Below are 26,279 nucleotides of genomic sequence, written 5' to 3'. Positions count from 1 at the left end.
CTACACAATCCCCATAACTATTCCTCTTACTTCATTCATTTTGGTGCAAATGTGCTATAAGAATTATTGAACTAATAGAGAAATATTTGTCATTTTGAAATGTTTCTTCAAAATAGACCAATTCTATTTAAGAAAATTTTTTTCTAGTAACAATATTCCAATCACTTTTTTTTTTATCTCTCTTAATTATGCATTAAAATCCGTATCGATTCAAATTTATTTATTTTTTAAGGACGGAGGAAGTAATTTTTATTGTAAAAATAAAAAGTTGTAACTTGTAAGATGAAAAAAAATTGATCTAATCAATAAAAAAAATTAGATTGAATTTAGTCCATACATATATTTTGTGATAGATATTGCTGCTTTTTCAGTTGTTGGTGAGACCGATATTGCCGTCATCTCTCTATCATTTTCCCCCTCTATGAGTTCTTTCTAATATTTGGAATGGAATGATTGATCCATTTTATAGATAGTATTTCAGAAATGAAAGCTTTATTCTATCTCAATAATGAATCATGAACACTTTCATCTTCTTCTTCTTGTAATTTGCTCATGCTCATGGGCAGCTTCTGCTTATGGCAAAGACGATTTTCTTCACTGTCTCTCTCAACAATCACCTAACTATTCCTCTTTTTCCACCATTGTTTACACCCATGTAAACTCTTCCTACACTTCCGTCCTTCAATTCTCCATCCGAAACCTCAGATTCGAGTCCGAATCAACTCCCAAACCGCAGGTGATCATAACCCCACGACACGAATCCCAGATCCCGCCTGTCATATACTGCTCCAAACAAAGTGGTCTGGAAATCAGAACTCGAAGCGGCGGCCATGACTTCGAGGGATTGTCTTACGTATCCCAACTCGCGTTTGTGATCGTTGATTTGATCGGTCTCAGTGAGATCAAAGTCGACGTTGAGGAGAAAACTGCGTGGGTGGAAGCGGGTGCAACCATCGGTTCTTTATACTACAGCATCGCAGAAAAAAGTCCTGTTCTCGGATTCCCTGCAGGCTTTTGCCCGACGGTTGGCGTTGGTGGCCACTTTAGCGGCGGAGGCTACGGTACAATGCTGAGAAAATACGGACTGGCAGCTGACAACGTCGTTGATGCAAGAATAATCGATGTGAAAGGCGGAATTCTAGATAGAAAATCAATGGGCGAAGATTTGTTCTGGGCCATCAGGGGCGGCGGAGGTGCTAGTTTTGGCGTGATTACTGCCTGGAAGGTACAACTGGTGGACGTGCCAGAAAAAGTCACTGCTTTCACAGTGGTAAAGACACTGGAACAAAATGCGACTCAACTAGTTCACCGCTGGCAATATGTGGCTCCAAAACTCGACCAAAAGTTGTACGTCGGCATCACCATGATTATGGTTGACTCGACGTTCCAAGCTATTTTTTGGTTGCATTTCCTCGGCTGCACTGAGGAAATGCTTCCGATGTTGCAGCAGAGTTTTCCTGAGTTGGGTGTGGTAAGAGAAGACTGCTCCGAGATGAGCTGGATCCAATCTGTCGTGTATTTCTCCTCGGCCCCGTTCATGTCTTCTTCGCCGGAGCAGCCACCGGAATTTTTACTCGACCGGACTCTGTTTTTTGCATCGAACGCGAAAGTGAAATCTGACTACGTGCAGAAACCCATTCCTGAAAGCGGGCTCGAAGGCATCGTGAGAATGCTCAACGAGGCGGGAGGAGAGGGAGCGATGGTGTACACAATTCCATATGGTGGAAGAATGGCCGAAATTTCTGGACCCGCCACTCCATTCCCGCACAGAGCGGGAAACTTGTACAAACTTGCTTGTATAGTGAGCTGGCTGGGAGACGAGGCTCGGGATTCGGACATGTACATGAGTTGGAGCAGGAGGTACTACAGTTACATGGCTCCTTATGTTTCGAGGAATCCAAGGGAAGCGTACCTCAACTACAGAGACCTTGACATCGGTGTCAATAACGTTGGAGGTAAGACGAGTTATGTGGAGGCGAGCGTTTGGGGGAAGAAATATTTCAAGAGTAATTTTGATAGGCTTGTTCGGGTGAAGACTGTGGTTGATCCACACGATTTCTTTAGGAATGAACAGAGCATTCCTCTGTTGCTTTCTAGATACAATAATAAGAAAGGGATTAAGATGCATGCTTCAGAAACTGTAGATGGTGATGTTCTGAGCTTAATAATGTGATGTTATTTGAAATTGGGGCAATAAATGGTTGTATGGTTACGTGTTACTTGCAATCATTTTCTTTTCTTAATTATATATTCATCAGTCTCATTATTCATGACACGTATTCTTTTAAATTATCACAACTCGTACTCACGGATTGCATTAAGGAGAAACGTTATTCCCACAAAATAATATATGCCACAACTAGTACTCACGGATTGATTTAAGGAGAAACATTCTTCCCTCAAGATAATAAACTATTGGAATGAAGCACTGCCAAAGTAAAACGACTTTCTCCTTTGTAGAAGCAACTCGAACACCCTGAGGACCGACGAACTTAACATAGTGGCTATATGCCTCGACTACCAAAAAACGAAAAGTCTTGTTGTCGTCATCACAATTCGAAGAGCAATGGTCATAATTCGAAGCCCGATGACCGTGTAGGGCTTGTAATGTAGGAATAGGGAGGAAATCCTTGTAGCAAGAGGAATGAAATGGACTAGGAAAGTACCTATTTGATCAACATGTCAAATTAAATACAATTTTTTCAGATACTCTAGATTGTCATTTGTCATGATCCTGTCTTCATGTGTGAAATAAACTATACTCCATATTTATATTTTATTCAGCCATTCAATGAATCTGATGAGGCAAAGATACTACTGTATACAAATAATGTAATTAAGGAGCTATTCAAACATGTACATGTTGCATTTTTTTCAAATAAAAGAATTGAGATGGATTGTGAAAGACTACCACTGAAAATATTACAATATGAACTGTTGTTTCCACTCTCCTTCAAGAAATGAAGAAATGTCAAAGAAATTTAAATAAATAAATGATTTGTTGAACTAATACATTGAATATAACCTTGTCTGCTTGAAAATTTGTAACATAGTTTCTTGATAAGTAATTATATATTTGAACTAATCATTATAAATAACTACAACTGCATTCCTCTGAAACACCACTAACACAAACTCATCTTCTCAAAATCACAAGTCATGAAAACTTCTTCAATCACTCTCTCATTCTTTCTTGTGTTAATCTTGTTGAGCTCATGGCCAGTTTTTGGCGATGAACAAGATGATTTTCTTGAATGTCTCTCTCAGACATGCCAAAACTACTCTTCGATTTCCAACGTTGTTTACACCCCTGCAAACTCTTCCTACACTTCCGTCCTTGAATTCTCCATCCGAAACACGAGATTCATGTCGGAATCTACTCCTAAACCGCAAGTGATCGTAACCCCAGAATACGAATCTCAGATCCCGCATGTCATACTCTGCGCCAAACAAAGCGGTCTGGAGATCAGAACTCGAAGTGGCGGCCATGACATGGAGGGACTGTCCTATGTCTCACAAGTCCCATTCGTGATAATTGATTTGATCAATCTCAGCGAAGTCACGGTCGACATTGACGCGAAAACGGCCTGGATTGAAGCGGGCGCCACCACCGGTATCGTATACTACAGGATCGCCGAAAAGAGCTCCACTCTAGGATTTCCTGGGGCTATATGCGTAACGGTCGGTGTAGGCGGGCACTACAGTGCAGGAGGCTACGGCTCAATGCTGAGAAAATACGGACTAGCAGGAGATAACGTTATTGATGCAAGAATAATCAACGCGAACGGAACAATTCTTGACAGGGCATCAATGGGCGAGGATCTGTTCTGGGCAATCACAGGCGGCGGAGGTGGCAGTTTCGGCGTGATCACTGCCTGGAGGGTACAACTGGTGGATGTTCCAGAAACAGTCACTGTTTTCTCAATCACCAGAAGCGTGGAAGAACAGAACGGCACTGGACTCTGGCACCGCTGGCAATATGTTGCGCCTCAAGCCGACAATGATTTATTCGTTGGAGTCATCGTTTTCAGGGTGAACACGACCGTCCTCGTTAACTTCTTCTCGGTGTACCAAGGTGGCGCTGACGCATTAGTTTCGTACATGCAAGAAATCTTCCCTGAGTTAGGACTAGTGAGAGAAGACTGCACGGAAATGAGCTGGATCCAATCGACCTTATTTAGCAACCAAATGCCGATCGATCCACTAGATACTCTTCTCAACCGGACTCAAGCTGGTATCAGACAGCTCAAAGCCAAATCCGACTATGTCCGAACACCGGTTCCTTTGGACGCGATTGAAGGTATGGTGACTATGTTACGTGAACCGGAAGCAGACGAGACTATTTACTACATGGTGCCGTATGGTGGAAGAATGGATGAAATACCTGAATCGCAGACTCCATTTCCTCACAGAGCCGGTGCACTCTACAAACTAGCCGGCCTAACTTACTGGCAAGACTCCGAGGCTGCGGACACGGACAGTTACATAAGCTGGAGCCGAAGGTATTACGAATACATGACTCCTTATGTGTCAAGCTCGCCCAGGGAAGCGTATCTCAACTACAGAGATCTCGACCTTGGAGTGAATAACATTGTTGGTGAGACGAGTTATGAACAAGCTAGTATTTGGGGGAAGCCGTATTACAAGGATAATTTCGATCGTCTTGTTCAGGTGAAAACCGCCGTTGATCCGGACAATTTCTTCAAGTACGAACAAAGCATTCCGCCGGTATCGACTTATGTTGCGGATATTTAAGAATTTAGATTTAGATTTTTGTTTTTGTTTGTTTAGTTTTGAATAAGGATCATTAATGAACCTTCTTTGTTTTTTTTGGCTGTTTAGTCCTAAATAAAAATATATTTTTAGAAAAAGTTTGTACAAGACTAATTCCATGGTATCGGTTAAGATATTCCTTGATGTTTTGCTTGACTAGTAATAGTATTTGTTTAGATATATACGTATCAAATATAGTTAATTCAAGAAAATATGATGCAAAGATGAGTTGGGGCGGCTATAGGATTGGAATAGGTACATAATTGAACAAGATATGAATGTGACGGTTGCTAGTGTTCAATTTTAATAAGCCCAAGTATTAGCAATAATGAATTTTATATTATGGGATACTTATGTGTATGATTGATGTCGTAAATAGAAAATATCCTATCGATTAGAAGAGGTCGAGGATAATTACAATTTACAATAACAACACTATCACATTCTTGAGGTACTAATAAATACTTCGACTTAAAAAAAATCAATTTTCCATTTATACTTGCAACGATTCAATTCCACAACATATTAAGATTAAGAAGATGCGTTTAGCTAACTAAATTGAGTTCTTCATCAACCCATCAACTTCAAGCCACATCAAATTCAATCGTGACAAGTGACAACTCTCAACTCTCAACTTGTAACTTTTTAACTTTTTTTTTAATGTAAATTTAGTTGGTAAATAAGGTTGATTGGATCCAGCTCATTATTTATTATGTAGATCAGTTTTGGGTTTCGTGTCCTCGGGTTATGATCACTTGCAGTTTAGGAGGTGACACAGATTAGTCTCTTGTTTCGTACGGTGGAATCTAGGACGGAGTCGTAACAGGGGCAGGTCTAGTAGGGGAAGACAAGGGGCATTTGCCCCTCCTCAATATATTTTATATAGTGCTCCCTCCGTCCCGCACTACTCGCATATTTCCTTTTGGGCACGGAGATTAAGGAATGAGTGATAGACAAAGTCAACAATTACGGCTGTAGGTATAAATTGTTATTAAAAATGGAAAGAGTGCAAATAACTTGGGACTCCCAGAAATGAAATAAGTACAAATAGTGCGGGACGGAAGGAGTATTATTTTGTTATATACTCCCTCCATTTCATAGTAGTGGGGGCATTTCTTTTCGGCACGGAGATTAAAAAAGTAGAGAGATGAAGAGAGAATAAAGTAAGAGAGAGTAAAGTAAGTGAGAAGAAATGTCTTAACTTTTACTAAAAAGGGAAATGACTCTACTACTATGGAATGTACCAAAATGACAAAATGACTCCACTACTATGGAACGGAGGGAGTAATTTTTAAAAAAGTTTGATGTCCTTTATAGATGCCCCACCGCAAACTTTTAAATATTCTTATTATATATATTTTTGCCCCCGTTGAATTGAAATCATGGTTCTGCCCTGAGTCGTAAGAAGGGGTTGAAGGAGATATTCAAGGGAGGATGAGACGTTTTATGCTGAAGGAGTTTCCATAGTTTGTGATATATTGAGAAAATGAGTTTGTGACTTTGTATTGTGTATATGTTTGTGTCTTTGTGTTTGTGGTTTTTGAGAGAAATTAATGCATTGCACCCTATTTACAAAAATTCTTAAAGGGAAAATTTCGACCATTGAAAGTTTCTTGTATAAACTTATCAAATAAAACATGTATTCAATTTTAATGCAGACACGCTTCATTATTTGTATCTATTCGAAATTCATTATTATTATTTCTAGACTTCTTTGACCAATAGAATTTCATGAGCTACCTTGACTAGTCAATTAAAATATCAATAATTCACGTTGCATATTTAATTTATTTCATTTATCATGATTAGCTAAACATAGCTATCAATAGAATTTCGACTCATCAGTTTTCTAGACTACAATATTGCAGCATAAAGCCCCACTAGCAAAGAAAAGTGTGTTGAGAACTTAAGTTGTCCACTAAATTTTAATTTTTTTGCCTTTCTAAGTCTGCTTTCATTTGCATCATTTGATTTTAATTGGGATACACTTTTTTGTAGACATAAATTAGCATGATTAATTGAATAAAATATGTCTTTATCCGTTTTTTTTTCTTCAGTGTACCTAGTTTTCAAAACTTCCATAAGGTACACCTGAAACCTTGAGATCAAGAAACTAGATTGTGGTTATACATTAAAAGAATCATGTAGAAATGAAACATTTATTTTTCAGCACGTGATTTCATGTAAAGTTGTTTTGTGAGTTAATTAAGAGAGAATAAAGTAATAGAGATGAAAAAATATAGATGATGTTGTTTCCATTTTAGAAAACGTTTCATTTTTAATGGAAAAATCCGAAAAAGAAAAAAGTTTCATTTTTAATGAGACGGGGGAGTATGTCCTTAGCCATACAACTTTAGCGTTTCGTAGAAATTTTAATGAAAGGTTCCGCTACCATATAGTTCCCTCAAATAAAGAACGTAACAACGACCGATTAAGGGACTTAAGCTCTGATGCAGACCAAACATGAGAACTTATCCTAAAAGACTAGTCTGTTAGGAGAGAGAGTTCATTCAGTCTATATACCCCACATCAGTTGTTCTCACAACCGATGTGTCGATGTGAGAATTGAGTCTGTAACAAACTCCTATCAATCTCTTGATTTTATTTTATTGTCAAATTTGTCAAAATTGTGAAAAAAATATATCTCGAGTTAATGGTTACCCATGTTCAAGGCAGCCGTGGGATTCGTTTGATGGCGATGTTTGTGACGATTGTGATGCTTAGCTAGTTAGGATAAGATAATAATAAATATGCAACTTGGATCCTAGAATGAATTATCGATATTTTATTTGATATCTCATGAAATATTATTGGTCAGAGCAGTCTAAAAAGGTAGACCTAATAAAATTCAAATAGTTTTCTATTAAACGTGTCTCTGCTTCGGAAAATTGACCTTGGTTCATTTGTTATGTTCATACAATTTCAAGGAACTTTCCACCTTAACAAAACATTATAAATAGTGCACAATGCATTCCTCTCAAACACCACAAACACGAACACAAACACGAACACAAACACGAGCACATTTTCTTGAAATACTATCATAAGCCATGGAAACTCCACCATCAGCCTCAAATGTCTCATCCTTTCTTGAATGCCTCTCTCAAGAATGTGAGAACTACTCTTCCATCACCAATATCATTTACACTCCTTCGAACCCTTCATTCGAGACCGTCCTTGATTCCTCTATACAAAACTCGAGATTCGCATCCGAATCCACTCCCAAACCGCAAGTGACCATAACCCCAAAAAACGAAGCCCAGATCTCCTCGGTCATACGTTGCGCCAAAAAAACCGGTCTGGAGATCAGAACCCGAAGCGGAGGCCATGACATGGAGGGACTGTCTTTCGTCTCGAAAATCCCATTTGTGATCGTTGACTTGGTCAATCTCAGCAAGGTAACGATCGAGGTCGAGGAGAAAACCGCATGGGTCGAAGCAGGCGCAACCACCGGCATTGTACACTACAATATTGCCGCAAAAAGCCCCACTCTAGGATTTCCCGGGGCAATTGCTCCAACCGTCGGTGTTGGCGGGCACTACAGTGGAGGAGGCTACGGCTTGATTTTTAGAAAATACGGCCTGGCCGCGGATAACGTAATTGATGCTAGAATCGTCAACGTCAATGGAGACATTCTCGACAGGGAATCAATGGGCGAGGATCTGTTCTGGGCGATCAAAGGCGGAGGAGGCGCCAGTTTCGGCGTGATCACTGCCTGGAAGATCAAACTGCTGGATGTTCCAGAAACCGTCACTGTTTTCTCAATCAACAGGAGCGTGGAGGAACAGAACGGAGTTGACCTGTGGCACCACTGGCAATACGTGGCGCCTCAAGCAGACAAAGATTTGTTCGTCGGAGTCATCGTACTCAGGGTGGAGACGACCGTCCAAGTTAACTTCTTCTCAGTTTTCCTCGGCGGCGCAGACAGATTAGTTTCATACATGCAAGAAATCTTCCCCGAGTTAGGGCTAGTAAGAGAAGACTGCACAGAAATGAGCTGGATCCAATCCACCTTATTTAGCAACCAAATGCCGATCGATCCACTAGAAGCTCTGCTCAACCGGACCGCGACCGGTGTCAGGCAACTCAAAGCCAAGTCCGATTATGTCAGGAACCCGGTTCCTATCACCGCGATTGAAGGCATGGTGACTATGCTACGCGAGCCAGAAGCAAACGCGACTATGTACTACATGGTTCCGTATGGTGGAAGGATGAATGAAATATCAGAATCGGAAACTCCGTTTCCTCACAGAGCCGGTGCACTGTACAAACTTGCTAGCTTGACTTACTGGGAAGATTCTGAGGCGGCTGATTCGGATAAATACATAAGCTGGAGCCGAAGGTATTACGAATACATGACTCCTTATGTGTCGAGTTCGCCCAGGGAAGCGTATCTCAACTACAGAGATCTCGACATTGGAGTGAATAACGTTGTTGGTGAGACGAGTTATGAGCAAGCCAGTGTTTGGGCGAAGCCGTATTACAAGGACAATTTCGATCGTCTTGTTCGGGTGAAGACCGCGGTTGATCCGGACAATTTCTTCAGGAACGAACAAAGCATTCCGCCGTTGCCATGTGTCTAAGATATTTGAGTATGGGGATTTACATATTTTGTTCCAATGTTTATGTTTATTTAGTTAATGAACTTTTTGTACTTGTAATATTTTGTTACGTGACTATTGTATTAAAAATCATTTTCTTGTTATTCAATTATAAACATTTCTTTTGTTACATGTCCCAAATTCTCTTCTTCAGTCTCTTGATTTGGTTTTGTCTGATTAACTTGTCAATGATGGAAGGCAGCAGATCAAATTGAACCTCAACTTGCAATTTTCCATGCTTTTCTTTATTCAAGTAAAATTCATTAATTTTAACATTATGATTATTTTTATTAGTAATTAGATAAATTGAGTTATTCGTGAATTATTCGGATTTGAACTTGATAAACTTATTCCAAACTTAATAAAGGTAATTACATATAATTAGCGAATTTTTTTATTAATTTCATTTTCTTATAAGAAAATAGTTAAACGAAGTATGTTAAGTTTAATAATGGGGCTTAAATCCGAATCGTAAATTTAATATTTTGGTGATAAATCCTTAAGCTTGAATATACTCATAAGTCTCAAAGGAAAATTTGAAATAAATTCAAAAATAAAGCAATAATCCATAATGAGTTTGCCTGTCAATATGAACTCAATTTCGCCACTTATAATTCAGTGCTCATTAATCGTCATGATGATGTGATTAGAATTGAATTTTTAATTTGAATTTGAATTTGAATTTGGTAATGGCACAAATGTATTTTTTATATTAGAAAAAATGTTTGTGATTCAAGTCTCACATAATTAGAATATTATTTTATTTGGGCATTTGTCTCGTTTGTACTAATTTTAGTTGTTGCGTGATTATATTTGTCATATATTTGACTTATTGGTTTTATATTAGGCGCATTCTTGAAGCAAGACAAAAAAATTGAAAAGCGGTAGAAAAGGTAACTACTAGCATTAAGTTTTTACTTTTTGGAGATTATAAGCTATTTCAAAAAGTTTTAAGAGGTAAAGTCTTAAAAATTTATAAGTTGTGAAAAAATTGAATAATTATGTCTGTAATACATTACTTATAAGACTATAATATTTAGAGAGAATTACTTACAAACACCACTTACATTGCTTATAAGATTTTTAAAAAGTAAATTGAAATACAGGGAATCAACATTTCTAAGCACAACATTTCTCATTAAGAATTAGTATTTTAAATAGGGTGCAATGAATATAACTTTCAAACACCAAACAAACTCCTCTTCTCAAAATCATAAATCATGAAAACTTCCTCAATCTCAACTTTTTCATTCTTTCTTCTATCAATCTTGTCCATCTCATGGCCAACTTCTGCTGATTTTCTTCAATGTCTCTCTCAAACATGCCACAACTACTCTTCAATTTCCAAAGTTGTTTACACCCCTTCAAACTCTTCTTACACTTCCATCCTCAAATCCACCATCCGAAACTCAAGATTCTTGTCGGAATCCACTCCTAAACCGCAAGTGATCATAACCCCAGATCACGAATCTCAGATCCCGCCTGTCATACTATGTGCCAAACAAAGTGGCCTAGAGATCAGAACCCGAAGCGGCGGCCATGACATGGAGGGACTGTCTTACATCTCGCAAGTCCCGTTCGTGGTCGTTGACTTGGTCAATCTCAGCGAAGTCACGGTCGACGTCAAGAAGAAAACAGCATGGATCGAAGCAGGCGCAACCACCGGTGTCGTGTATTACAGGATCGCCGAAAAGAGCCCCACTTTGGGATTTCCCGGGTCTCTTTGCACCACGGTCGGCGTCAGCGGGCACTACAGTGGAGGAGGCTACGGAGCACTGGTAAGAAAATACGGCCTCGCAGCAGACAGCGTCATAGATGCAAGAATCATCGACGTCAACGGAAAAATCCTAGACAGGAAATCAATGGGCGAGGATCTGTTCTGGGCAATCAGAGGCGGAGGAGCCGCCAGCTTCGGCATCATCACTGCCTGGAAGGTCCAGCTGGTGGATGTTCCAAAAACAATCACTGTTTTCTCAATCAACAGGAATGTTGAGAAACAGAACGGCACTGAACTGTGGCACCGCTGGCAAACAGTGGTGCCATATGCCAACAAAGACTTGTTTTTCCGTGTCATCGTTTCCCAGGCGAACGCGTCAGTCATAGTTAACTTCTTGTCAGTGTTCCAAGGCGGCGCGGACAGACTAGTTTCGTACATGCAAGAAATCTTCCCTGAGTTAGGGATTGTGAGAAAAGACTGCACGGAAATGAGCTGGGTCCAATCCACCTTATTTAGCAACCGAATGCCGATCAATCCACTAGAGGCTCTCCTTAACCGGACCCGGCCCGGTCTCAGACAATATAAGGCCAAATCCGATTACGTTCGAAAACCCCTTCCTTTGAACGTGATCAAACACATGGTGAGCATGCTACGTGAACCGGAAGCGGGCGAGACGACTTACTGGATGGTGCCATACGGAGGAAGAATGGAAGAGATATCAGAATCGGAGACTCCGTTTCCTCACAGAGGTGGTGTGCTTTACAAACTTGCTGACTTCACTTACTGGCAAGACTCTCAGGCTGCGGATGCGGATAGTTACATAAGCTGGAGTCGAAGGTATTACGAATACATGACTCCTTATGTGTCGAGCTCGCCCAGGGAAGCGTATCTCAACTACAGAGATCTTGACCTCGGAGTTAATAACGTTGATGGTGAGACAAGTTATGAACAAGCTAGCGTTTGGGGGAAGCCGTATTACAAGGACAATTTCGATCGTCTTGTTCGGGTGAAAACCATTGTTGATCCGGAGAATTTCTTCAGGAATGAACAAAGCATTCCACCATTGTTGTAATAATTGTTATGAAAATATTATACTAGTAATTTTCTTTATTTTACTATAGTATTTAACCAAATATGAGTTTATATGGGTAGATATTCTTTTCAAAAGGGTGTGATCAATTGTCAACTTTCTTAAGTTGCTAACTCTGCTAACTCATCAACGCAGTGTATTAAAAATGTCAATACGATGACATCAACACATAATTTTATTGACATTTCAATATATTGTGTTGATATTATGTGTTGGTATCTTAACGTCATCGTGTTGAATTTTTAATACACTACGTTGATGAGTTAGCGGAGTTAGCAACTTAAAAAGTTAACGATATAACGCACCCTTTTTTCAATAATCAAATATATCTTCACATGACAATATAAATAGCAATACAATTACTTACCTACCGTTAGTGGGGCAGCTGATATGTCAATTGTATTTTAATTATAGTCTAATAGCCGCCTTAACTCTACCTACTTCTATTTGAAGACAAATATTATCTTCTAAATCGAATGTCAATCACGTAATAAGAGTAATATAATTTGATCACGAAACAGGACAAATAATAACCAATTGAAGAATTTGGTTTAGGCAAGGAAATACTACTATTAAAAAGACTTCCAATAAAAAATTGCTAACGCATGATAAAGTGTCAGATTAAGTAAGTTTAATTATTTATTCAATATAATTGGCTTGGTGGTTCAGCATCTCATGTCCTCGTCTCTTCACTATAATTTATTTTATACAGTAATTTTTAAAAAATTAATTTACAATAGTAATATAAGAATTTAATGTTGTATAACATTATGTTTACATGCTAATGTGTGTGTTATTAAAATTAACTAAGTAAATTATTAAAACAAGAGATGGTGTTAGTTTGGAGTTTATTAAGTTGTTCGACTTATTTATCTCATTAATAATATTTGTTGTTGGGCCATAATAGTCATATTGTTGTTGGGCCATAATAGTCATATTGGGCTCCCATTGTAGGCCCAATAAAACAACTCAACATATCATCCATTCTCTCTTAATTCTATTTTAGAAAAAGATTGGTGCGAGACGTGCTACAAATTAACATCAAAAAATATAAAAAAATATTAAAAGAGTACATTTTGAAATACTACTTATTCAATATAAAAAACATATCGTATATCAAAATACAAAAAAATTTACATAATGTTCAATTTATTTTTAATCTTCATGTCTTCAAAGCGATTAACAACATTTTTAATTTATTGAAAACTTGTGGAAATTTAATGAAAGTCTCTAAATAATTATTCAAAGATGACCGTTATTTCAAAATGGCAACACTCTTTCGACATTTCCGGCAGTAAACCAGAAGAATTAAAATAAACCTAAAACTGGGAGATTTTCGGTCTTAATTGTCAAACTCGGTCGAGCAGAATTATTTGAATTCCGCCACATACGAGTTCGGAACACGAAGAACTATGGTCAAACTAAAAAAAACTAATCAGCAAATCCCAGTAACTAGATTGTTAAGACCAGCAACATGTTCGTTGAATGTTAATATTATTTGTGTAATTTTCTAGAAGCAATGGATTTATTATGCTATTCATAAAAATATAGATTGATTTGAAGTAAACGTCTTCCGTTTCCAGAAAGAGCAATATTTTAATCTTCTTTTGTTTTACATTAAATTATCGTGAAATTTACTTTATTGTAAAATTCAACATGTTAGAATCTTCATAAAAATAATAACTTGTCACGCTCATGATTTCAGTGCTCGAACTTGAAGAAAATTACTCCGTACCATTCAACTACAATTGAATATACACTAATAAAGAAATTAAAAGGGAAATTGCTTGGGAGTAATTAAATCATGATAATTTATAAGTATTAATTGTTTGAGAAAAACTATCCATAGTCAATAGTGTAATTAATCATTATCATAACATTTCATCTAATAAAAAATCATAACGTTCTATTATTCTTTTCTTCCCAAAGACTGACATGATATGTGGATTTTTAACTAACCGTGACATCATATAAATGTAGGACAACTCAATAACAAGACCTCTACCTTTAGTTATGAAATATTTCCAAGTATATGGAAAATTTTACATTAGCCATTTTTTACTTTCGACTTTGATCATTTACCTTAAAGTTGGAGAGGGACTATAAATCCTCGTTGGTCATGACTGGTTTCTTCGGCAGACCACCACTCTGTGGGCGACTACTCCGAATCCATTCTTTAACATCTTTGTTAGTTACATTCACGAATAAATTTGCATTAAAAATTTGGCGTCCACAAACAAAATTATTGGAACTGCACCGGGAATAGAATTATAATAGTATTTCTTACTATGAAATAAAATTCACCAATTAAATTGGAGTTTTATAGTTCAAATTGTTTAGTCAAGCGCACCCACAAAGCAGAATTTTTCTAGAACACAGTATAGTGCAATAAAATATGAGATGAAGTGCCAATTTTCAGTGTAAATAAGAAAGGTTTAAGATTTGAAAAAAATGCAACAAAATAAACGTCAAATATAGCTGCCGCTGTTTGTCGGAATTTCAAGGTGTTACGAATGGGTCAGAATCGATTATTCAAATCTCTTTGCAACAAAATAGTATAGTTTCTAATGAAAAGCCTTATAAATAGACACTCAACATTGCATGCAATTCTCAAACATAAAAGTACAATTACATCTTCTCAAATCACAAAAAATGAGTCCATCAATCTCAACTCTCTCTTTCTTTCTTCTTCTCGCATCGTCGTGCTCATCCGCAGTATCTGCGGATGGCCACGACGATTTCATCCAATGCCTCTCCCGACAATCCAACTACTCGTCCCTTTCGAACGACGTTTACACACCCGCAAACTCGTCCTACACTTCGATCCTGCAATCCACCATCCGTAACACAAGATTCGCGTCCGAATCCACTCCCAAGCCGCAAGTGATCATAACCCCTGAACACGAATCCCAGATCCCGCCTGTCATATCCTGCGCCAGACAAACCGGTCTGGAGATCAGAACCCGAAGCGGCGGCCATGACATGGAGGGGCTGTCTTACGTCTCGCAAGTCCCGTTCGTGATCATTGACTTGGTCAACCTCAGCGAGGTCACGGTCAACGTTGATGAGAAAACAGCCTGGATCGAAGCAGGCGCAACCACCGGCACTGTATACTACAGGATCGCGGAAAAAAGCCCTGTCCTCGCGTTCCCCGGAGCCATCTGCACTACAGTGGGCGTCAGCGGCCATTTCAGCGGAGGAGGCTACGGCCCACTAATGAGAAAGCACGGCCTCGCTGGGGATAATGTCGTCGACGCTAGAATCATCGACGCCAACGGCAGAATCCTGGACAGGGAGTCAATGGGCGAGGATCTGTTCTGGGCTATCAGAGGCGGCGGAGGCGCCAGTTTCGGCGTGATCACTGCCTGGAAAGTACAACTGGTGGATGTTCCAGAAACAGTCACTGTTTTCTCAGTCATCAGGCCACTGGACCAGAACTCCACTGAACTGGTCCAGCGTTGGCAATACGTGGCGCCTGAAGCCGACAAAGATTTATTTGTTGGAGTCTACCTATTCAGGGTGAACTCCACCATCCAAGCTAACTTATTTTCCCTCTTCCTCGGCCGCGCCGACAGGTTACTTCCATTGATGCAAGAAACCTTCCCTGAGTTAGGGTTAGCAAGAGAAGAAGTAAGAGAAATGAGTTGGGTCCAATCCACATTATTCCTCAACCAAGGCCAACAAGAGCCGCTCGAGGTCTTGCTAAACCGGACTCAACCCGGTCTCAGACAGCTCAAAACAAGATCCGACTACGTGCAAACCCCCATGCCAGAAGACGGATTCAATGGCATTGTACGAATGCTTTCCGAGCCGGAAGCAGACGAAACCCTAATATACATTGTCCCATACGGCGGGAGAATGAACGAGATACCCGAATCCGCCACTCCATTTCCGCACAGAGCCGGAAACTTGTACATGATCGCTAGTTTAGTTTACTGGCAAGACAGCGAGGCTCGGGATGCGGAAAGGTACCTGAGCTGGAGCAGAAGGTACAATAGTTACATGACTCCTTACGTGTCGAGCTCGCCTAGGCAAGCGTACTTCAACTACAGAGATCTCGATATTGGAGTGAATAACCCTAATGGGAAGACGAGTTATGCGGAGGCCAGCGTTTGGGGGAAGCCATATTACAAGGATAATTTCGATCGTCTTGTTAAGGTTAAAACGGTAATCGATCCGACTAATTTCTTCAAGAATGAACAAAGCATTCCGCCGTTGCATTCTAAGTGGACTTAGAAGGAGCAAAAGAAGTCATCGGTGGTTTCTTCTATTTAGTTTTGAATAAGGCCTCTTTATTTTTGTTTATTTCTATATGTAGGAGGTACCAACAAATTGATTGATTAGTAATAGTTATATTCTATTTTCAATTTACACGATTTTTATGCAATAATAATTATAATGAATGGTACTATTATGGTTATTATTATTATTATTATTATTAGAGTAAACTACAAAAATGGTCCCTGGACTATGGGTTTATCTCGCCCATAGTCCATGGACTTTAAAAATATCGTCAGACATCCCTAGACTAAGGGTTTGTCTCGAAAATGGTCATTTTTCACTGTTTTCGGTTGAAAATACCCTTTTGGGGGGGGGGGGGGGGTTTTGAGGGGTTTGGGCAATGTGGTCTTTTTACACTTTTAATATTTGAAATCTGATATTATTTCAGTTCTGTACTAAATCTGATATTATTTCAAAATTATCATTCTTCTTCCCTTTTGTCATCCTTCATTTTGTTTCTTTATTTCAATATTAGATTTAATTTTACAAAATAAAATTTTTAATTTAAATTTTTAAATATCAATAATTTTTTTAATTATAAAAATTATTAAATATAAAAAATTAATAGTCATAATCAATATTTGATAGTGTCTAATATTTAATCAATAAGGTATGACAACGCCTTAGTTTTAATCAATATTTAATAGCTTTAATCATAAATAGATCATATAACACGATTTATTCTGAAATAAATATGCATCTAATGTAAGACTAATATATTTTTGTTTATTAATTAGAAAACAATCAAAATTTACTAGAACATTTCAACAAAAATACTCATATATAAAATTTTTAGTAGGATCAAATTCTTAGTCAACTTCATAATATTCAATCACAAGCAATTATAACAACCGAACGAAGGCTAAATAGAATAGCTCTTAGTTTTCCATCATGATTAATATTATTTTTTTTGTACTTCTTCAATTAAGGGAATATTATATTAAATAATAAAAATTAATAGTTTTAATCAATATTTATAGTGTCCATGATTTAATAGTTTTAACTAAAATTTTTTATTGATATTTAAAAATTGAAATTTAAAATTTAATTTTATAAAATTAAATCTAATATTGAAATAAATAAACAAAATGAAGGATGACAAAAGGGAAGAAGAATGATAATTTTGAAATAATATTAGATTTAGTATGAAATAATATCAAATTTAAAATGTTAAAAGTGTAAAAAGACCAAATTGCCCAAACTCCCAAAAACCCCCGAAAAGGGTATTTTAGACTGAAAACAGTAAAAAATGACCATTTTCGAGATAAACCCTTAGTCCAGGGATGTCTGGCGATATTTTTAAAGTCCAGGGACTATGGGCGAGATAAACTCATAGTTCATGGACCATTTTTGTAGTTCACTCTTATTATTATTATTATTATTATTATTATTATTATTATTATTATTATTATTATTATTATTATTATTATTATTATTATTTCTACTTTCTTAAAAGATTGCTGGAGTTATCCCATCTTGTGTGAAAAAATAGTAAAGTCTATAAGACCAAAACGCTTTCTACATTGACCAAATACGTTTTGTGAAATTGAATCCAGATAGTTATGATGACTAAGTGGTTCATGAAAGAAAAGTAGCAACTTGGACTTGGACTTAGACTTGGTCATTTAGTTTTTACCCATAATATTTTAATGGTTAGTTATTCCATATGTACCAGTTTTAATTAGATCAAAGCACTTTCTATTTAAATATTTGAGCTATGGAGAAATCCTCGAATTGAAGAAATATAAATAGTCAACTTGACCAAAAGTTATGACTTGACTTATAAATGAAATCAACAGCTTTGATATGGTCTTACAATTCATATAATTATGGCTACGAATGAAAAGGGTATCTTTACTTGCACATTGTTGTACATAGGATTGAATTAACATAAACCTTCTTAAAATAAGAATGTTAGATTATGTACATTGTATTTATAATGACTTGAATTTCACATAAGATGCCCTAATTATAATTTATCATATTGCACACAGTTTATATATGTATCTGAAGTATTATATAGGAAGAGATATAATGTTATGCATCCTCCGCAAGTATTGCTATAATTTAGTCCATTGCATTATTCGTTTTATTAAAATACCTAGTAAATTTTTATTGATACTATTATAATGCTAATTAAATAAAATTTGTTTTTTATTATCAGGCGACATTTTAGGGTTTTGATATTCTTATATACTGTACATGATTAGTAGATAATGCAGAATATTGAATAACATTACAACTTTGGATATGAGACTAAATAACGAAATTAATGAATTGAATAATCAAAAAGTTGGCACAAAACAAGTATTTCTATTTCAAATCAATACATTTATTAGTACAATTCACCTTGCATGAATAACATATACAAACATTATTGTTAACAACATGAATAATAATCAGAAAGCCTTATTCAGAACAAGTTGGCGGTTACTGCAGAATATCTCTTAATTCCCTTTCTTAGTCCACTTCGCCTGCAACGGCGGAATGCTCTGTTCATTCTTGAAGAAATTGGTCGGATCAACCATCGTCTTCACCCGAACAAGACGATCAAAATTATCCTTGTAATATGGCTTCCCCCAAATGCTGGCTCGTGCATAACTCGTCTTCCCATTAGGGTTATTCACTCCAATGTCGAGATCTCTGTAGTTGAAATACGCTTCCCTGGGCGAGCTTGACACATAAGGAGTCATGTATTCATAATACCTGCGGCTCCAGCTTATGTAACGGTCCGCATCTGCAGCCTCGGAGTTTTGCCAGTAAGTCAAGCCGGCAAGTTTGTAAAGTGCACCGGCTCTATGAGGAAATGGAGTCTCCGACTCTGATATTTCATCCATTCTTCCACCATATGGCACCATGTAGTAAATAGTCTCATCTGCTTCTGGTTCGCGTAACATGGTCACCATGCCTTCAATCGCGTTCAAAGGAATGGGTGTCCGAACATAATCCGACTTGGCTTTGAGCTGTCTAATACCGGCTTGGGTCCGGTTGAGCAGAATATCAAGTGAATTGGTTGGCATTTGGTTGCTAAATAAGGTGGATTGGATCCAACTCATTTCAGTGCAGTCTTCCCTCACTAGCCCTAACTCAGGGAAGATTTCTTGCATGTATGAAACTAATCTCTCCGCGCCGCCTTGGAAAACTGAGAAGAAGTTGACTTGGACCGTCGTGTTCACCCTGAATACAATGACTCCCACGAATAAATCTTTGTCGGCTTGAGGCGCAACGTATTGCCAGCGATGCCACAACTCAGCTCCATTTTGTTCTTCCACGTTTCTCGTGATTGAGAAAACAGTGACTGTTTCTGGAACATCCACCAGTTGGACCTTCCAGGCAGTGATCACACCAAAACTGGCACCTCCGCCACCTCTGATGGCCCAGAATAGATCCTCGCCCATTGATTTTCTATCAAGAATTCTGCCATTAGCGTCGACTATTCTTGCATCAATGACGTTATCTCCAGCAAGGCCGTATTTCCTCAGCATTGTGCCGTAGCCTCCTCCACTGTAGTGGCCACCGACACCGACAGTAGTGCAAATAGCCCCGGGAAACCCTAAAGTGGAGCTCTTTTCCGCAATCTTGTAGTATACGATACCCGTGGTTGCACCTGTCTCAATCCACGCCGTTTTCTCCTCCACATCGACTGTAACTTCGCTGAGATTGATCAAATCGATGACCACAAACGGGACTTGGGAGACATAAGACAGTCCCTCCATGTCATGGCCGCCACTCCTTGTTCTGATTTCCATACCACTTTTCCTGGCACATCGTACGACAGGCAGGATCTGTGATTCGTGTTCTGGGGTTATGATCACTTGCGGTTTAGGAGTGGATTCCGAAGCGAATCTAAGGTTTCGAATGGAGAATTGGAGGATGGAAGTGTAAGATGAGTTTGAAGGAGTGTAGACATCATTTGAAAAGTAGGAGTAGTTGGTTGTTTTGGAGAGACATTGAAGAAAGTTGTCTTGCATATCAGCAAAAGCTGCTGATGAGCATGACAAGATGAGAAGAACAAAGAAAGAGAGATGAGTTGAATTTGAAGGAATTTTCATGGTTTATGATTATAAGAAGATGAGTTTGTGTTTGTGTTTGTGGTGTTTGAGAAGCATGAATTGTGACCTATTTATAAGAACATTATGGTTTGAAATAATCTTCATATGTCCGTAAAATATTTATGTCAGATATATCTAGCCACATAGCATGTCAAAAGTCAACTATCTCAATAGCAGCTTTATTTGAATATAGACGTATTTATTTCACTATAATGATTTAATATTTCCTTGTATTTGAGAGTTCATTTCTGAGTCCCTTGCCTATGAAGCTAGGTGCTATCTTCTTGGTATGCTTAATTTAATTAAGTAAATTGAATGACCTATTCCAAGTTGCTAATTATTTTTAGACAAGTTAAATAAATACCAATTCCAAGTCATGGTGATTATGTGGATTGGTTAATAATTGTTTTGACTTTCAATTCGCAGACAATTTGAATGGCTGGGACGTGGCTTCATTGTAGAAGTTGTGTTTGAGGTATTTGAGAATTGAGAGCGTTTACAATATTTCACACACACGGTGTTCGGATCGGAGATTGAATTCTTCTGAGATTAATTTTGTAACAGTATTACACCAATTAAGGTTTTGATTAGTGTTGCGGAGTGGATCCCGATGTGAAACTAGGGTATCAGATGGATTTATTGGCAATTATCCTACGATAAATTCTTTCGAGGAAATTGTACTTTTATGATATTTTAGCATCGAAATCAAACGTAGATGTCACCGTCAGTGAGTTAAACAATTTCGTCTATTCATGATGAAAATAACATCATTTTGTTGAAAAACATAAACTGTATATACATGTAGGTGACATTGTTTTTTCGCCATAGGTAATTGCAAACAAGTTCAAACTTCATAGTTTTTTCTGCATAACTTTTAAAGTGCGAGATGGACATTCAAGAATTGTTTTTGATCCAATCCGTAGGAATCAATAGAAAAGGCAAATCCCTTATGATACACCAGATCCGGCTCGGTTGTTGATAAAGTGAATAGATCTATCTCTCTCTTTTGATTCAAAATCGTAACAATTGTTGATAAAGTGAATAGATCTATCATTCTTGAAATCTCTCTTTTGATTCAAAATCGTAACCATTGTTGATAAAGTGAATAGATCTATCATTCTTGAAATCTCTCTTTTGATTCAAAATCGTAACCAGAATTTGACCAAACATCATTGTTTCTAGGAAAATTTTCCCTCTTTTGAATTTCGAATCATTAATTTTCTTGTACGTATTCCATTGTGAAGATATGGCTTTTGCACAACAATCGACACAAAATACCGAAAATTCGACCATCAAAGCTCATAAGGTATGATTAATCCTACACAATATATTAATTCTATACGGAGTACTGTATTAATTTGTTTACCACAATCGAACAGCATATTATTTTGATCAAAACAACTTCTACATGCTGTCGATAAAATTAAAAGGTTTTCCATGAATGAAGAAACAGAATATGGTGAACTTGACCTAGGTTAAAATGTCAAAGAACCTAGATAGTTATGACTTTGACTTGGTTCATAAAATAAAAAATAGCAACCTTGACTTCGTCATAAAATTAGTATAGTACGTATTTAATAAAGTAGAGCAATAACAGAAATACAATAAAATATTATACACTACTATTAGATACCAGTTTTGAATGTCAAATCCCAGGATTTAGGTTGGAAGAAAATTTAAAAGTCAATACAGATTGATCGTTTTCATTTCAAAAACGATGTTTCCTTTTTAAGATTTTAATTTCTTGTGCTTAAATCATTTTTATAATTGTCAGTTATGGTTGATGATATTGACATCCAAACACGGATATTAAGAAATAAATATTTAATATGTGAAGTGGAGAGAATAAAGTAAGACACGTAGAACGAATAAAATAAGTGAGACTAAAAAGTATGAGAGAGAGTATTTTACTTTTTACCATAAATAGAAATAACTCTATTATATTGGAAAGTCCCAAAAAACGACTCTATTAACATGGAACGGATGTAGTATCTTTTAGCATTTGATCTTTATATTTTCTAAATTATTAGGGCTATATATCCATTATTACTTTATTATGTTGAGTACCAACATTACATTTAGAGAACGTGCAAGCCACGTCGATTATGTGAAGAATCAAAAGGTAACCTTCTTGAAACACATTTTATTTACGTATACTATGTAAATTAGATGTGTGTTTGCATAGATCTGTTTGTTTTATACTTTTGACAATTGAAAGTAAAAATATAACATATAACTGTCCCACATCGGTGTCAAGAGAAAACTGAAACTAGTATATAAGTCTCATGGGCCCCTCCTCCTATCACCAATTGGTTTTAGGATGAAACCCATGGATTTCTATCATGGTATCAGAGCGGGTCGCCGACTGTGGGTCAAATTTAACTGACCCAGCAGTATATTTGGGCCGAAACCAAAAAAATGACTGACTCAGCAGTATATCTGGACTTAAAAATTTGGGCCAAGTGGTCTAACCGATCGAAAAAAATTGGGCCGATTATCCAATCGATTAGAAAAAAGTCCAACCCCTCTAGTATATAAGTCTCATGGGCCCCTCCTCCTATCACCAATTGGTTTTAGGATGGAACCCATGAATTTCTATAAAATGGAATTAATCTCATAATCACCTAAATAGATCCGTATATAAATATCCGTTTGCTAACTGCGCACTTCTATTACGCTATCCCCAACATACCCCGCCGATCAATTCGATTGTTATCCTCGTCGTTCTAGGACATGAGAGAGAAGTATATTTAGAGAAATATCAATTTTATTATAGTATTTCTTTAGTGAATATAGTTGATCTCCGTATTTATAAGAAAGAAAAAAGACCTAGCCCTAAGCGGTTCGATCTAACCAATATGTTTGGGAAAGAACCGCCAAGAAAACCCAAACGGGGCCGTGAAAGCCCGACTCATTACATAAATTAAACAACAAAACAACTCAAAATGAAATAAGTCAAAAAGGAAAACTAAAGCTACGATCAGCTTCTATCACGGCACGTAATCCGCAATGTAATCACGCAGCCTCTTCTGTCGGCGTGGTTTCTCGTATGTCGATTTTACTACATACTTTGATACCTCCGCTCGAGCTATCCAAGAGCATGTCTGTTCATGTGCGTCTTCTCTGACTCCCCTGTCGGTACGATCCGTATCAGGAATGCTCTGTTCATTCTTAAAGAAATTGGCCGGATCAACAACTGTCTTCACCCGAACAAGACGATCAAAATTATCCTTGTAATATGGCTTCCCCCAAATGCTTGCTCGTGCATAACTTGTCTTCCCATTAGGGTTATTCACTCCAATGTCGAGATCTCTGTAGTTGTAGTACGCTTCTCTAGGCGAGCTTGACACATAAGGAGTCATGTATTGATAATACCTGCGACTCCAGCTTATGTAACTGCTCGCGTCTGCAGCCTTAGAGTTTTGCCAGTAAGTGAAGCCGGCAAGTTGGTAGAGTACACCGGCCCTGTGAGGAAACGGAGTCTGCGATTCTGGTATTTCACCCATTCTTCCGCCATATGGCACCATGTAGTAAATAGTCTCATCTGCTTCTGGTTCACGCAACAAAGTCACCATGCCTTTAATCGCGTTCAAAGGAATTGGAGTTCGAACATAATCTGACTTGGCTTTGAGCTGCCTCAGATCGGCCTGAGTCCGGTTGAGCAAAGTTTCAAGTGGATTGATTGGCAATTGGAAGCTGAATAAGGTGGATCGGATCCAGCTCATTTCTATGCAGTCTTCTTTCACTAGCCCTAACTCTGGGAAGATTTCTTGCATGTATGAAAATAATCTGTCGGCACCGCCTAGGAATACTGAGAAGAAATTAACTAGGACCGTCGTATTCACCCTGGATACGATGACTCCTACAAACAAATCTTTGTCGGCTTGGGGCGCCACGTATTGCCAGCGGTGCCACAGTTCTGTGCCGTTTTGTTGATCAACATTCCTGTTGACGGAGAATACTGTGACTGTTTATGGAACATCCACCAGTTGGACCTTCCAGGCAGTGATCACGCCGAAACTGGCACCTCCTCCGCCTCTGATTGCCCAGAAAAGATCCTCCCCCATTGATTTTCTGTCAAGAATTCTGCCAATAGCGTTGACTATTCTTGCATCGATAACGTTATCTCCGGCTAGGCCATATTTTCTTAGCAATGTGCCGTAGCCTCCTCCACTGTAGTGGCCACCAACACCAACGGTAGGGCAAATACCCCCAGGAAACCCTAGAGTAGGGCTCTTTTCTGCAATCTTGTAGTATACGATACCGGTGGTTGCACCTGCTTCAATCCACGCTGTTTTCTTCTCCACGTTGATTGTGACTTCACTGAGATTGATCAAATCAAGTACCACAAACGGGACTCGGGAGACATAAGACAACCCCTCCATATCATGGCCGCCACTCCGCGTTCTGATCTCCAGACGACTTTGCCTGGCGCAGCGTATGACAAGCGGGATTTGGGATTCGTGTTCTGGGGTTATGATCACTTGCGGTTTAGGAGTGGATGCCGACACGAACCTTGGGTTTCGGATGGAGAATTGGAGGATGGAAGTGTAAGATGAGTTTGAAGGAGTGTAGACATCTTTTGAAAAGAAGGAGTAGTTGGTTGTTTTGGAGAGACATTTAAGAAAGTTGTCTTGCCTATCAGCAAAAGCTACTGATGAGCATGACAAGATGAGAAGGAGAAAGAAAGAGAGATTAGCTGAATTTGACGGAGTTTTCATGGTTTATGATTATGATAGTATGAGTTTTTGTGTGTGTTGTTTGAGAAGCATGGATTGTGGTGGCCTGTTTATAACAACATTGAGGTTTAAAATATTCATAGCATGTTAAATGTTAACTACCTCTATGGCGGCTTTGCATGAAATTCTTCTTTAATTAATGCTTTTTGATTAATGTGTTATTCTTAGCCCATTGCCTATTTAATTATTGGAGGAAAGATGAAAGTATTTACATTTTAAACGGTTCATATCTAGTCCCTTGCCAATCTCTAGTTTATTTATTTTCTACTACAATGAAGGTGTTATCTTATTGTTTTCTACTACAATGAAGGTGTTATCTTATTGGTATATAGCTAATTGCTAATATTAAGTAAATTGAATGAATAAATACAAGTTGCTAACATTAAATACCAATCATGGTGATTATGTCGATTTTATTACACTTTTGACTTTCAATCCGCAGACAATTTGAATGGCTAAGAGCATTTACGAATAATATTCACATAGATGGTGTTTGGATATTCGAGATTAATTTTGTTATAGGAGTTACACAAGTTAAGGTAGGGATTCGTGCGGTGGGATTATGATTAGTTGCGGTTTTGGTGTGGCTTCCGACGTGAATCAGGGTTTCGGATGGAGAATTGCGAGATGGTAGTGTAAGACGAGTTTGCAATGGAGTGTTGGTTTAGGAATATATACAAATCGCAAATCACCGAAAAAATCCATTAAATTTGATTAAATTCGGCTATGTCATGCAACTTTTAATAAGCCGATGAAGTTTGAATTTGTTCGTAGTTAGTTAAATGTTTTTTTACGGTAAACAATTAACACCAATTGGTTAAAAATTCAATAATATATTACGCGTACATGGCCAGATTTTTCACTGTGGGGTAGTTGCGAGAAAATCCAAATTTGATAATGTTTCCAACTAATTTTTGAATTTACAGGCAAGGCTAGAAACTGACCAAATTTCATGATTTTTTCAACAATTTGCTAAATTATAAATTTAAGTTCAAATTTTGAGTCAATAATTATTTGGTACTCCTA

General features: G+C 37.8%; 8 protein-coding genes across 8 annotated transcripts; 5 read left to right on the top strand and 3 right to left on the bottom strand.

Annotated features, from left to right (window-relative positions):
• The first annotated feature begins 362 nt into the window (after window positions 1–362).
• LOC121773267 (berberine bridge enzyme-like 8) lies at window positions 363–2,243 on the top strand. Its single transcript, XM_042170080.1, has one exon. It carries the CDS (start codon window positions 509–511, stop codon window positions 2,171–2,173), a length of 1,665 nt encoding a protein of 554 aa, XP_042026014.1. The 5' UTR covers window positions 363–508; the 3' UTR covers window positions 2,174–2,243.
• A 1,123-nt stretch (window positions 2,244–3,366) lies between these two features.
• On the top strand, window positions 3,367–4,755 carry LOC121775406 (tetrahydrocannabinolic acid synthase-like). The gene has a single exon (XM_042172487.1). The coding sequence runs from the start codon at window positions 3,367–3,369 to the stop codon at window positions 4,753–4,755; it is 1,389 nt and encodes a 462-aa protein (XP_042028421.1).
• Window positions 4,756–7,823: 3,068 nt separating this feature from the next.
• Window positions 7,824–9,356, top strand: LOC121775405 (tetrahydrocannabinolic acid synthase-like). The gene has a single exon (XM_042172486.1). It carries the CDS (start codon window positions 7,824–7,826, stop codon window positions 9,354–9,356), a length of 1,533 nt encoding a protein of 510 aa, XP_042028420.1.
• Window positions 9,357–10,918: 1,562 nt separating this feature from the next.
• Window positions 10,919–12,163, top strand: LOC121775404 (tetrahydrocannabinolic acid synthase-like). The gene has a single exon (XM_042172485.1). It carries the CDS (start codon window positions 10,919–10,921, stop codon window positions 12,161–12,163), a length of 1,245 nt encoding a protein of 414 aa, XP_042028419.1.
• Window positions 12,164–14,829: 2,666 nt separating this feature from the next.
• LOC121774086 (berberine bridge enzyme-like 18) lies at window positions 14,830–16,496 on the top strand. The gene has a single exon (XM_042171013.1). It carries the CDS (start codon window positions 14,834–14,836, stop codon window positions 16,415–16,417), a length of 1,584 nt encoding a protein of 527 aa, XP_042026947.1. The 5' UTR covers window positions 14,830–14,833; the 3' UTR covers window positions 16,418–16,496.
• A 2,259-nt stretch (window positions 16,497–18,755) lies between these two features.
• Window positions 18,756–20,544, bottom strand: LOC121773872 (berberine bridge enzyme-like 18). Its single transcript, XM_042170790.1, has one exon. It carries the CDS (start codon window positions 20,512–20,514, stop codon window positions 18,910–18,912), a length of 1,605 nt encoding a protein of 534 aa, XP_042026724.1. The 5' UTR covers window positions 20,515–20,544; the 3' UTR covers window positions 18,756–18,909.
• A 2,779-nt stretch (window positions 20,545–23,323) lies between these two features.
• On the bottom strand, window positions 23,324–25,236 carry LOC121774187 (tetrahydrocannabinolic acid synthase-like). Its single transcript, XM_042171104.1, has one exon. It carries the CDS (start codon window positions 25,233–25,235, stop codon window positions 24,486–24,488), a length of 750 nt encoding a protein of 249 aa, XP_042027038.1. The 5' UTR covers window position 25,236; the 3' UTR covers window positions 23,324–24,485.
• Window positions 23,505–24,290, bottom strand: LOC121775403 (berberine bridge enzyme-like 25). Its single transcript, XM_042172484.1, has one exon. It carries the CDS (start codon window positions 24,288–24,290, stop codon window positions 23,505–23,507), a length of 786 nt encoding a protein of 261 aa, XP_042028418.1.
• Window positions 25,237–26,279: the final 1,043 nt, after the last annotated feature.

This window comes from Salvia splendens, chromosome 17 (genome assembly GCF_004379255.2).
Source record: "Salvia splendens isolate huo1 chromosome 17, SspV2, whole genome shotgun sequence".
Lineage (NCBI taxonomy): Eukaryota > Viridiplantae > Streptophyta > Magnoliopsida > Lamiales > Lamiaceae > Salvia > Salvia splendens.
Note: the sequence above shows the minus strand (reverse complement) of the source record. Positions and strands in the feature narration are given on the sequence as shown.

Bases quoted from the DNA above. Each gene is read 5' to 3' on its own strand.
- LOC121775406 (XM_042172487.1), top strand. From the start codon at position 3,367: ATGTCGGAATCTACTCCTAAACCGCAAGTGATCGTAACCCCAGAATAC.
- LOC121773267 (XM_042170080.1), top strand. From the start codon at position 509: ATGAATCATGAACACTTTCATCTTCTTCTTCTTGTAATTTGCTCATGC.
- LOC121775405 (XM_042172486.1), top strand. From the start codon at position 7,824: ATGGAAACTCCACCATCAGCCTCAAATGTCTCATCCTTTCTTGAATGC.
- LOC121774187 (XM_042171104.1), bottom strand. From the start codon at position 25,235: ATGAAAACTCCGTCAAATTCAGCTAATCTCTCTTTCTTTCTCCTTCTC.
- LOC121773872 (XM_042170790.1), bottom strand. From the start codon at position 20,514: ATGAAAATTCCTTCAAATTCAACTCATCTCTCTTTCTTTGTTCTTCTC.
- LOC121774086 (XM_042171013.1), top strand. From the start codon at position 14,834: ATGAGTCCATCAATCTCAACTCTCTCTTTCTTTCTTCTTCTCGCATCG.
- LOC121775404 (XM_042172485.1), top strand. From the start codon at position 10,919: ATGGAGGGACTGTCTTACATCTCGCAAGTCCCGTTCGTGGTCGTTGAC.
- LOC121775403 (XM_042172484.1), bottom strand. From the start codon at position 24,290: ATGCAAGAAATCTTCCCAGAGTTAGGGCTAGTGAAAGAAGACTGCATA.